General features: G+C 36.7%; 1 protein-coding gene across 11 annotated transcripts in view; it reads left to right on the top strand.

Annotated features, from left to right (window-relative positions):
• SPINK5 (serine peptidase inhibitor Kazal type 5) overlaps positions 1-12,032 on the top strand; it is a 69,565-nt gene that overhangs the window by 23,167 nt on the left and 34,366 nt on the right. For all 11 annotated transcript variants that reach the window (XR_006740739.1, XM_045576956.1, XM_045576953.1 and 8 more), the window contains exons 6-12: positions 158-221; positions 1,247-1,374; positions 2,834-2,900; positions 5,783-5,910; positions 7,098-7,185; positions 8,645-8,772; positions 10,018-10,093. Coding sequence is in view for 10 of the 11 variants with exons in the window: in XM_045576956.1 (XP_045432912.1) it covers positions 158-221; positions 1,247-1,374; positions 2,834-2,900; positions 5,783-5,910; positions 7,098-7,185; positions 8,645-8,772; positions 10,018-10,093 (679 nt within the window). In the remaining variant the exon portion in view is untranslated. The remainder of the gene's footprint in view (positions 1-157; positions 222-1,246; positions 1,375-2,833; positions 2,901-5,782; positions 5,911-7,097; positions 7,186-8,644; positions 8,773-10,017; positions 10,094-12,032) is intronic.

Genomic DNA, 12,032 nt, shown 5'->3' with positions numbered 1-12,032 from the left:
TATAAACCTAGGCTCTCCTTAGAGTAAGTAAAGAAAATAATGCAATGTGATGCCTGTTTTCAAGAGCAAAGAATCACAACACAATGAAGATAAGTTAACACTCAAATTATGAGAAGTTCTGTGATACTAAACTATGTTTATGAACTTTCAATTCCAGTAAAACCAGGTCCCAAGTTGGCATAAAAAACGAAGGGGAGTGTGAAAGCAGTACTCCAGAGCAGGTGAGCACCCATGTCAGCATGGTGGGAACACTGGGGCTGGGGCACTGACTTCGAAGAGGAAGAAGGCTCTTTGCTCCTCCTTCTTCGTTGGTGGGGTGGTTGGAGAGAAGTAATTATTGCTGTGCTTGAACTGGGATACTGCTTGTTTGATGAAAAGCAATTGATAGTTTTTGAAGCTAGACTAGGTTACTTTAGTAGATAGTTAGACCTTTCAGCTCTATTTTAGCTTTCTATGAAAAGAGGGAAAGAGAAAGGGAGGGAAGGAGAGAAGGAGGGAGGGAGGAAGGGAAGGAGGGAAGGAGGGAGGGAAGGAGGGAGGGAGGGAGGGAGGGAGAGAGGGAGGGAGAGAGGGAGGGAGGGAGAGAGGGCCAAGGAGGGAAGGGGGGAGTTAAAAGGGAACTACCTGTATAGTAGTAAAGGTCACTACACTCCCGTCAGTTACCTAAATTGAAATCCCAGCATTGTCACTTGGTGTCAGGAGGCCTTGGGCAAATCCCTTAACCTTTCTGTTCCAGTGTTTCCAATATCTGAAAATGAGATTTGGATTAACTAGCTTCTTTTTATGCTAAAATTCTGTGAGCCTTTGATGTTAGAAGAAGGAAGTGAACATCTCACTATATCACAGTTGACTTGTTCTTGCTGAGTGACTTTTCTAAGTCAAGTTTTGGTGCCCTTCTTAGAGGCACTGGTGATTACCCTCACCAAGACTTTTAGGTTGCATTTTAAACCTCTCTTTGTCTGTGTCACCCAGTAGATTGTGAGCAAGCTGAGGACAAGGACTGTGTTCTACCTTAGTTCTAGCACACAGTAGTTTATCCATGTTGACTAATAAATGAATTAATAAGTAAATGAGTTCCATACTTCACCACATGAATTTTATGGAGCTACTTCTACACGTCTCAGACTGCTCTAGGTGACTAGTATGCACTTGACAGAGAGGCACTGAGTTCTATAAAGTTTCTGAAAGCAGCGTTGTAAGCATTACAATCAAGGTGGCAAACATCACATTTCTTCCCCTGTTCTAGGATTTGTGCAGTGCTTTTCGGCCTTATGTGAGGGATGGAAGACTTGGATGCACGAGGGAAAATGATCCAGTTCGTGGCCCTGATGGAAGGACGCATGGCAATAAGTGTGCGATGTGTGCTGAGCTGTTGTGAGTATCTCCATCCCCAATCAGGCTTGATGAGGATGTCTTTGGTGACTGTCCTAGGCACCACTCCTCAGAGAGATCAAGTCCTTATTGCGAAGCATGCAATCTTTTGTTTTCATAAGGCAAATGGTCTTTGCTCCCAGAGTGGCTTTTCTCTTTTTAGTTCATTTCATTTGCTAAAGTTTCTTAAAAGGAGTGGATAAGGTGGTTATGTTAGTTATTAAATTCAAGTCTTAATTTGTTCCATTATAATGATTTGAAAATGCACAATGTCTTATAAGACATAACATTTTTAAAATTAAAAAGCACTTTCCTATGGAATAACCTCGTTCAGTCATTTGACATGCATTGTTTTTTTGGGGGGACAGGTATAGAAACTCTTATTACAATGAGATTCTAATTTAAAATAATAATAATGACAGCAATGTCATGTGGCTGAATTTATTATTAGTATAAAAGGTGGAATTTATGAAAGGGAAGAATTGTTAGATTAATCTTTCCTTGGGTGCCTGACATGGTTCTGAGCAATGAAACCCAGGTATGAACACGATCCAATGAGTCTTTAATATTCTGGATGTTCAACAAGATATAGACTCTAATCTATATGATGGCAAGCCTTAAAGTGCTTTGTATACATCCTCTGGGATCTTTAAAAGCTGAACAGAGAAAGATTTACAGATTAGTAAACTTCACACCTGCCTTTGAAAATTACAGTGTACTGTTGTAGGATTCAAGGGCATGTCTTAACAGGTTTACAATATAGTGATTATAACTGGTTTTTAGACTGGAATTCAGCCAAATTTTCACCTGTTTAGAACTAGGAGATATGTGCCTTTAGTGTTCAAACCTGCGCTGATTCTGCAACTTTCATTTTCTCTTTATGCACTAGCCAAAAAGGAGAATTTGACCTCCCTAACTCCTGTTTTTTTTCTCTGTAGAACTAAAATAATAATGTAGGAAGAGACTGCAATTAAATAATAGGTGATATAAAAGGATTTAGAAGTTCAGTTTCGTGTAGCTCTTATTAACAATGATGCTTTTACATAAAGGCAAACAAAGTACTTTACGAGGTATAGAAAGCTATACATAGGGTGTGAACGACAATATTTCCAATACTCAGTTTGGTTTCACCTCGTCACAGCATTATTTTAATGCTCTTGGTTCTACCTGTTAAATGGAATTCTCCTGACAATAGTTTGTCAATCAAGGAGTCACACCCATCAAGCTGCACAGAACAAAGCTTCTAATTGACTGGGAGTGAGTCAGTTTCACACCCTTCCTTACCCTTTCTTATCTGTTGTAATTTTCAGGCTCAGACATTCAAGACAGACAAAAGTTGGTCTAATGTAAGTGGATCAGTTTAACAAGTCAGGGCAAAAGATATAAAAGTAACTTAACACAGAACTGAACACTAAAAATAGGATCAAGCTATAAACTGACCAAGTGTTTTCATTCTTTGCAGCTTAAAAGAAGCTGAAGAAAATAGAAAGCGACAAGATGAAACCAGAATTCGACGAAGTGCTGAAAAGGTAAATTACTCACCAACGCAATTTAGTTCTTGTGGCTATAAATATTAATAAACATATGCTTAAACATTTGAGGTAATTTAATAATGCCATTGTCCTTCATTATCACATTAGCATTTCCATTAATTTCACAATTCCCCAGGTTGACAATTCCTAGTATATTAATAATTAAATTCATTCTTAAAACAGCATTTCTCACCTAAAGCTCAAAATACGCAATTTTCCTCTTTGCTTAAAAAAAAAAAAAAAAAAAAGAAGAAAAAAAGAAAAAAAGAGTGTAAGTCAGAAAGTTTAGGCAAATTAAATTCCACTTAATTTTCATCAGGCTTTCGTATAACCTTGCTTTGAATAATTATAAAAAATATAACAATATAAATTAGGAATAACTTTAAAAAATAAATTTTTATTATTTAAGGCCTTTATTAACAGGTTCTTACAGTTGATGTTTTGGGGGGAAATCAAGTTTCAAAGTTTTGTTACAAACTAAAAATGAAATTCTAAGTTAAAAAATAATAAAATAACAATAATTATAGAGTCTTTTGAACAATATATTCACTAGTATATTTTATGTATAATCCCATTTATAAAAGTCTTGCTTCTGTTACATGAAAATCTCAAACAAATATTGAGCTTGTGGTTTCAAAAATACACCCACAATTAAGTTTTTAAAAATTATTAGATGATTTAATTTTCCATCTAGCATACAAATGACACTCATTTTGTTAATAGAATAGGCATTGTAGGTAATTCAGCCTGGATTTCTTAAATCATGAAGGCTAGTAAACCTATTTTCCGTAAAAATGATAGCAGTTACTTTGCTAAATAATTAAAATTATCGATGACTAACCTTTTGTTGAGGAGTCAGAGCGCCAGAGTTTTAGTCTGAGCTCTGTCATGCTCCTGTGTGTGAAACCGAGCCAGTCATCTCTTCTCTCTGGGCCTCAATTTTTTTTGGCAGCAAAATGAGGAGGTTGAATAAATGATCTCAATTCTGCTTTCCTGTTGGTTTGGGATTCTATGTCTTGCACCTTTACACCTTTATGTGCTAATACAAGCATACAATTCTTGTAGATTATAGGGCATATGTTTTCCCAAGGGAAACACAGATCCAGTTAATGGTAGTCAAGACCTGACCTTTCATTTCATATTGCTATTCAATGAAGCAAATATCTCAACTTTCATAGGGTATTGAGTGTTTCAATAAAGCATGAAGCATTCAGAGCTGTCAACAATTTGTTCAATACTCACTGAAATTTGAAAAGCAGTTCTTTAGTGGCGGTTAAACTTCAGTCTGAAACCTTGGGTCACCATGTGATAGTCAGCATCTTACTACTCCGTAAACAGAGTTCTTTCCCCTTGTCTTTCATCACATCTCGGCTACTTTTCCCTCATCCTCTCTGTGGCCGGGGTAATTGTTTTTGATGGGGTCATTGGACATGATTATGTTGAATAGGACAGGTTTACTGTGATGGCTCAATTTCTGCCCCATAATTTAACTGTCAGTGGGTTGCTCACAAAAGAATTTCCTAGGGTGAATCACAGCTTATAAACTGAAATTATCATTGTTTCTCTTATGGGAATTATTGCGCATTGATTTTATTACCTTGCTATGATTATAGGTGACTTCTGTGTCGGTATCCCTAGATTGTTAAAACCAGGAAGTTTGGAGCACACCCACTGCTCCTCCAAACACAAATATCTTCTCATTAGGAGGTAATTAGGATTCTCTTTTAAAGTGTTCTAAGTAATATGTATTATTTAAAAAGGGAGAGAATTCAAAGTTTTTAAAAGGTCCTAACGAGCATCTGTTCTAAAACACTTCATTTTGAAGGTGATGGGATTTGAGTCTCAAAGGAAGTGAGATTTTATGATGGTCTCCCAGTGGGTTTGAAGCACAATCCAGCTACTCAGGTCTCACTTTATGTTCATGTTTTCTTGGCTGAAAGGGAAAAATGAAGGTCACACAGTTGAAGAGAGGTCTAAAGGGAAGCATTATTGTAGGTTATATTGTAGTAATATATGTCATCACAAAATATGTTTATTGATATACAGATTCCCAAGTCTAGAATAATTTATGTGTTTGTGTAAACTTATCCCACATCAGATAGTAGTTTTTAAAACACAAAGAAAAACACAAGAATACTAAACCAAAGCATCAAGAAATAGGTACAAACCTCTCAGATTTTGCAAGGAAGTAATAATCTTTTTAAGGTTTTCTAAATAAATATTCATCTTGATATTCTATCACTCTAAGAAAGGGAGTGAATGAAAATTAGATTCACTCTCTCTAAGGTTTCTACCTATCATATTACAAATAAACATTTATAAAAGAGCAGATTACATAAAAATGATGCACAATTCAATGGAGAAAACAAATCAACATAAGCCTAATGCTGTTGGATACCAGCTTATTTTTTTTTTTCCTTGCCAACTGGTTTGGATTATTCTTGACTTGATCCATATTAAGTAGCATGTAAGTATCTCACCTCACAGTTTGTATATCCTACTCATTTTCAACTTTTATTTATTTATTTTTTTGTTTTGGCTGCTGCATTTTGTTGGAACGCCATTGAAAGATCTTTTGCTTTTTATTATATTTTTTTCATAGATTTGAAAGTTAACAAGAACTAACTAGTTTTAGAAAATACTTTCTCAACCTTATCCTTCCTAAGGCTCTTTTACCTTTTAATAAATATACCACATAGGAAATATAGACACTGAGTAATTTTATACTGTAATTACTATTTTTTATTAATTCTTATTAATATGTAATATGTGTTTAACAACACCTTTGAGATCTGACATTCTTTAACTATGAAGTTCTGGTATACATTCTGTGTTAAAATGTAGAAATGTGTTCAATGTAATTGCTTGTCTTTTTAAAGGATTTTTGCAAAGAATATGAAAACCAAGCGAAGAATGGAAGGCTTTTTTGTACCCGAGAGAGTGACCCAGTCCGTGGGCCTGATGGCAGGATGCATGGCAACAAATGTGCCCTGTGTGCTGATATTTTGTGAGTACAGATGTGGGGTCTCTGGAGTGAAGTGGCGGTTGATTGGAATGATGAGTAAGAACGGTGTTGAGGAGAAGATTTGTTCAGAATTTCGAGCAGTTTTATGTTCTCTACAAATTATAATACCACCTGCTAAATAGATCCTAATGATATATGTCTATTTCTGAGTACAAATGGATTTTATTACTCAGTGAGAAGGTTGGATAACAAAATACTTCTTAATATTTCTTCTCATGAATTTTGTAAGCCTTCTATGAGATATCCATAATATAAAATGAGGGTAAAAGCAGGTACCAAGACTTTGTGTCCTTCATTAATTTTCTCATTGTGATCATCACACTTTCTCTAGATCCTTGAACTCTCTCTGTTCTTTCTCTGTGCTCCCTTATTCCAGCTTGTCTCAGTCTTGACCAGTTAATGTCTTCTCTTCCATGGATTGCATTTTAACATTATCTTACCTTGGATAAGACCGCCTAAAATCTCTCATTGAGATTCAATTTTTATAACTCTTATTGATTTTATTTCATAACAGTTATTGCAGTTGGTAATGGGGAATTTTTTCTATGACTGCTTATTGACTATCAGTCTTCGCTATTGAACTCTAAGTTCCAAAAAGACAGGAACTTATAGCTCAGTGTTTGTTTTGTATACTGTTGTGCTATATGCCCAGGCTAATGCTTGCCAAAAAACAGTTACTAACTAAATGTTTAATGACTATATGAATGAAGACTAAGGCTAAATAGCAGAAAAAAAGCCATGGATATGCACACACACACACACACACACACAGGGCACAACCAAATGAAAATGTACCATAAGAGGTGAATATTCAGGTATGAAAACAGCAATGACAGATGTAGGACTCATTTTCACTTTGAGGTCTAAGATGTCTTCTTAAAGAAGGGAAAATTTAAGCTGGGGAGATTTAGAAGAAATGAAGATGATTAAAAAAAAAAGATCATTACAATGAAAGGAAATGGTATGCATGAAGGCAAAATGAAAGAAAGGGGTTCTTTGGGGAAACAGTGGAGATTTCAATTTGAAAAGGGACTTTAAGGTGATCAGAAAGTGTTTGTACAAGAACTCAGGAATACTTAGTTGTTTTCTACTTGTGCCTAAACGACAGTTTTATAACATGAAGATTTAAAGCATTATAGTCATTTGTTTGCTTTTGTTTCTTTCTCTAGAAAACGGCGCTTTTCAGAAGAAAAATATAAAGCAGCTGAAAACCTGAGAAAAGCTGAAGAAAAAGTTAAAGTTAAAAGAGAAATTGAGGTGAGGATTAGTTTGATCAATCTACTTAGAACTTTTGTAGTATGTGTGCGTATGTGCATCTTACTCTAGAATACATTTTCAACATTGGTTCATTTTTTTCTCCACTACTGATGGGTATTCTGGAAACTAATTTATAGTTATTATTTTATAAGATTTATAATAATAAAATAATAAGTATGACATTACAATTTTTAGCTCTATTTGGAGGAAATTAATCAAGTCATATTAATAAAATAGTTCCCTATTTCTAAATGCAGGTATATATCAAAGAATTATCTGACTCCAATTTTATCCTTTTCTTTTTTCCTTTATTTTTTTTAAAATATATTTTATTGAATTTTTACAGAGAGAAAGGGAGAGGGATAGAGAGTTAGAAACGTCAATGAAAGAGAAACATCTATCAGCTGCCTCCTGCACACCCCCTTACTGGGGATGTGCCTGCAACCAAGGTACATGCCCTTGACCTGAATCAACCTGGGACCCTTCAATCCATAGACCGACGCTCTATCCACTGAGCCAAACCAGTTTTGGCTTCCTTTCTTTTTTTCTATAGTTTCCCTTCAGTCTCTAGTCACTCAAATCCTCCACATATCTCACTGGATAGTCTTTCTAAAACAAAGGTTTGATTGTATTCTTTTCTGCTGTAAATATTTATCATTTCCCATTTTCTAAGAATAAAGTCCAAATTTCTTTTAAACTTTAGTAGCCTGGTTTTGACTTATCTTCAAGGTCTCCTTTTAACCAGTTCCCTAATGACTTTGCCCACTAATTCTTCAGCCACTATACTCATGACCACAAAGGATTAGCTTGAAATAACATGTCCTTTTATGCCTCTGTGTCTTTACATATAATTTTTACTTTTGAAGGACTTTTTGCCACATTGTGTTCCTGGAAATTATCCTAACAATACAAATCAGATATAAGCTCTTCTCTGAATTTCCATGAATTATTCTTTCCTCTGTGCTTGTATGCACTGAATTCTGACTTGTGCCATCTCTTAGCTTTTTATATTGTCATTCCTTATCTTTTTCACTTGAATAATAGAAGAGCTAAGTCACATTTATATTTATATCCCCTTAACTTAAAATTTGAGAGTCTAAATCTTAAAAGCTTTATTTTTATTATTCTTCTTTTTAAATATTTTTAATAAAGAGAATCTACCCTATGAGGGAAGGTGGCAGGGGAAGGGAGGGTGGGTGAGGGAGTAAGAGATCAACCAAAGGACTTATATGCATGCATATGAGCATAACAATGGACACAGATGGGACCAGTAGGTGAAGGGATGTGGGGGTTGTGTGCTGGAGGTTGGGGGTAGCCAGGGAAAGGTCAATTGGGGGAGGGGAGGAGAGGAGACTTGTGTAACATATTAACCAATAAAGAATTTAAATTAAAAAAAGAGAGAGTACCTAAAAATTATAAACATAGAACTAAATGGAACTATCTCATTTTCATTATTCAGAAACTCTGCAATGAATATAAGGGTCATGCAAAGAATGGAATACTTTTCTGTACCAGAGAAAATGACCCTGTTCGTGGTCCAGATGGGAAAATGCATGGCAACTTGTGTTCCATGTGTCAAGCCTTCTAGTGAGTATAGAGCTTTAATTGTCAAGATGTGAAGGGACCTTACAGCTAAACTAAAAAACCTGATTATTTCAGATATGAGGAAACTGTGGCTTGAAATAGGGAAGTGAATTGAGTAAGTTACACTGAAAGTGTTAGTAACCGAGCTGGGAGTAAGTACCTAGAGCTATTTATTTTAAGGTATCTGTTTTGCCCTCACGTGTCACTCATTCTCTTAGCACTGGAACATTCTGATAAGTATGAACTTGTACAAATACCAAGTTTTTTCCTACTTTGAAATTTTATAGTTGAACAGTTTATATAAGTTAATAGGCATCTCATCCTCCAGAGGCGTAAGGGCCCAAAACTTCACACGTAATGTGGAAATTTGATTACTAGAGTTAAAGTTGCCCATGAAACCACCATGAACCTTATAAAATTACAATACATGTTACTTTACATAACATTTTCCACTAAGTGACAATTGAAAGCTTGCTTTCAAAATTTGGAGCTACTCTTAATTTATGTGATTGAGCTTAGTTCAATTCATTGATTCACGTTTAGAATCTACAACCTCTTGTTTGATTGCTAATCATGCATAGTTGAAATAACATCAGTTAACTGTACATATCATGCAGTTCTATTGTTCAAATCAAATTTAGGCTCGTTTAGTTTACCATGGGCTGTTGTGGCCTTTTTCTTCTCACCATAGATTTTGTCTTCAGATAACACAGACATGAAGAAGCAATACATTTAAGATGAGTTAATAAAGTTAAGTGTGCATGATGAGGTAGATAGTTCATAGACGTAAGGGAAAAGACCTTGACTAGTTCACATGCCTTGAAAGTGTAGCCAAAGCCCTCTCTGCCTCATTTCCAGTCATGAAAGGAAGGGACCAGTTGATACGCTTTGTTACGGCTGCCTTCACCCTTCAGGTGTAATGTCTCCACAGTACCAGCTTTGATCATCTCCTTTATGGACCTTAATAATGTTTCTTTTCTGACCACAGGCAAGAAAGGTAATTTAGAGAAAGCAAGTTTTCCAGATGCACAATTACACTCTTTCTCTCAAAGTTAAGCAGAAACTATGAAGAAGTTATGGCATCTAGCCATACTGGAGGCGGTTTTGTTGCTTCTCATTGGTATGTAGTGATAAAAGGACAAAATCGCTTCTTTCTAAGGAGGGAGGACAGTTTAGCAATGCAGGAATATCGAGAAACTATTATCTGTATATTTGGTCCTATGGCTCCTCTCTTTTTCTCTCATTCAGCCAAGCAGAAGCAAAAGCAAAGAAAAAGGCAGAAGCAAGGAATAAGAGAGAACCTGGAGAAGCATCTTTATTTGCAGTGAGTTGAATACATCCCATAAGTCCTACTTAGCATGATAATTTGAACATACTTCAAAGAGCCTAAAGGTTGGAATATCCTATCTGAAATAGAGGGAATATGCTAACTGACCCTAACACCTTGGTAAAGATGGCAGTGCCCACAGCCAATAAGGAGGGGATATGCTAATTGACTGCCCTGCCCTCAAAGATGGTGGCACCCACAGCCACAAGATGGTGGCATCCAGTCCCCTCATCCCTGCCAGGACAGCAGGTGTGTGACAAGGCTGGACCCACCCCCAGGTAGGCCCAGCTGCTCTGTGCGCCTGCCTCTAGAGTCCCCCAGTCCCCTCAGCCCCCCTAGCTCAGGTAATCAGAGCTGGCCAAGGCTTGTGCTGCCGATAGTGGCAGAAGCAGAGGTGTGATGGGGCCTCACTTTACCCGGATCGCAAGGTGGCCTCCCACCCTGAGGACTTCCAGACTGTGAAAGGGTCAGGCTGGGCTGAGAGACACCCCCCTCCAGAACATCTGGGCCTCTAGTTGCCTTATAACTCCCACGCCCCCAGAAAATCATAATCCTTCAATCTGGGGGTGACATTGACAAGAATACTATGGGAACTTGATCAATTCTTGCTGCTACTGAGACTAACCATGTATAATAAAAATAACTAATCCAAAGCCTGAAAAACAGTTATGGTTTCATCAATTACAGACTGGGCTGATTTTTGCTTACCACCTTTCAGAAACTCTACATGCATGTTTTCTACATAAGAATTTTTGAAATTTCATATCTGAGATGGGATAAAAATACATTGATCATAGATATTTTTTTTAAAAAAAATGCATAATTTTTAGCTTGGCCAGTGTGGCTCAGTGGTTGAGCATCAACCTATGTACCAAGAGGTCACCACTTAATTCCTAGTCAGGACACATATCCCAGTTGCAATTCAATCCCCAGTAGGGGAGTGCAGGAAGTAGCAGATTGATTTTGTTTCTCTTACCAGTGTTTCAATCTCTGTCTCCCTCTCCCTTTCTCTTTCTCTCTCTCAAATCAAAAAAAACATTTTTTTAAAGCGTGATTTTTACTTCTGAAATGTCACAATATCTGTTCCCATAGCCTTATGTAAGTTATTGTCACCTATTGTTTTGATGATGAAAGTTTCCTAATCTTTCATCTAAGTTTTGTTCTCTCCCTTTTCCAGCTGTTCTCCCACACACAGAGTAAAGTTTCAAAATATTATTCAGGTCACAATACTGCTCTTCTTAAATCCACAAATAGCTTGTTTCATGTCTGATCAAGGATGCATCTCAATCTCCTTGTCTCCTTATCTGGCTTCTTTTTTTTTTTTTTCCATTGACTCATTCCTCCCCACTCCCATCCACTCTCCAGGCCTTCACCCCAGTATTGTCTGTGTCCATGGGTTATGCCTATATGCATATGAGATCTTCAGTTAATCTCTTCCCTCCCCTTTCCCCTTCCTTTTGAGGATCCTCAGTCTGTTGCATGCTTCCATGTCTCTAGATCTATTTTGTTTATCAGTTTATTTTGTTCATTAGATTATACATATAAGTGAGATCATGTGATACTTGTCTTTCTCTGACTGACTTATTTCACTTAGCATAATACTCTCAAAGTCCTTCCATGCTGTCTCAATGGGTAAGAGATCTCACTTTTTTATAGCTGCATAGTATTCTGTTGTGTAAATGTACCATACCCTTTCTCCCCCCCCCCCCCCCCCCCCCCCGCCCACATCAACTGATGGGAATTTGGGCTGTTTCCAGATCTTAGCTGTTGTAAATAGCACTGCTATGAACATAAGGATAAAAATGTTCTTTCTGATTGGTGATGCAGGCTTCTTAGGATATATTCCTACAGTTAGGATCACGGGGTCAAATGGCAGCTCCATTTTTAATTTTTTGATGCAACTTTACCTGTAATCAGAAGTTGATATTCTGTTATA

This window comes from Pipistrellus kuhlii, unplaced genomic scaffold (genome assembly GCF_014108245.1).
Source record: "Pipistrellus kuhlii isolate mPipKuh1 unplaced genomic scaffold, mPipKuh1.p scaffold_m20_p_8, whole genome shotgun sequence".
Lineage (NCBI taxonomy): Eukaryota > Metazoa > Chordata > Mammalia > Chiroptera > Vespertilionidae > Pipistrellus > Pipistrellus kuhlii.
The sequence above is the reverse complement of the archived record's forward strand: the minus strand, read 5'-3'. Positions and strand labels throughout refer to the sequence as shown.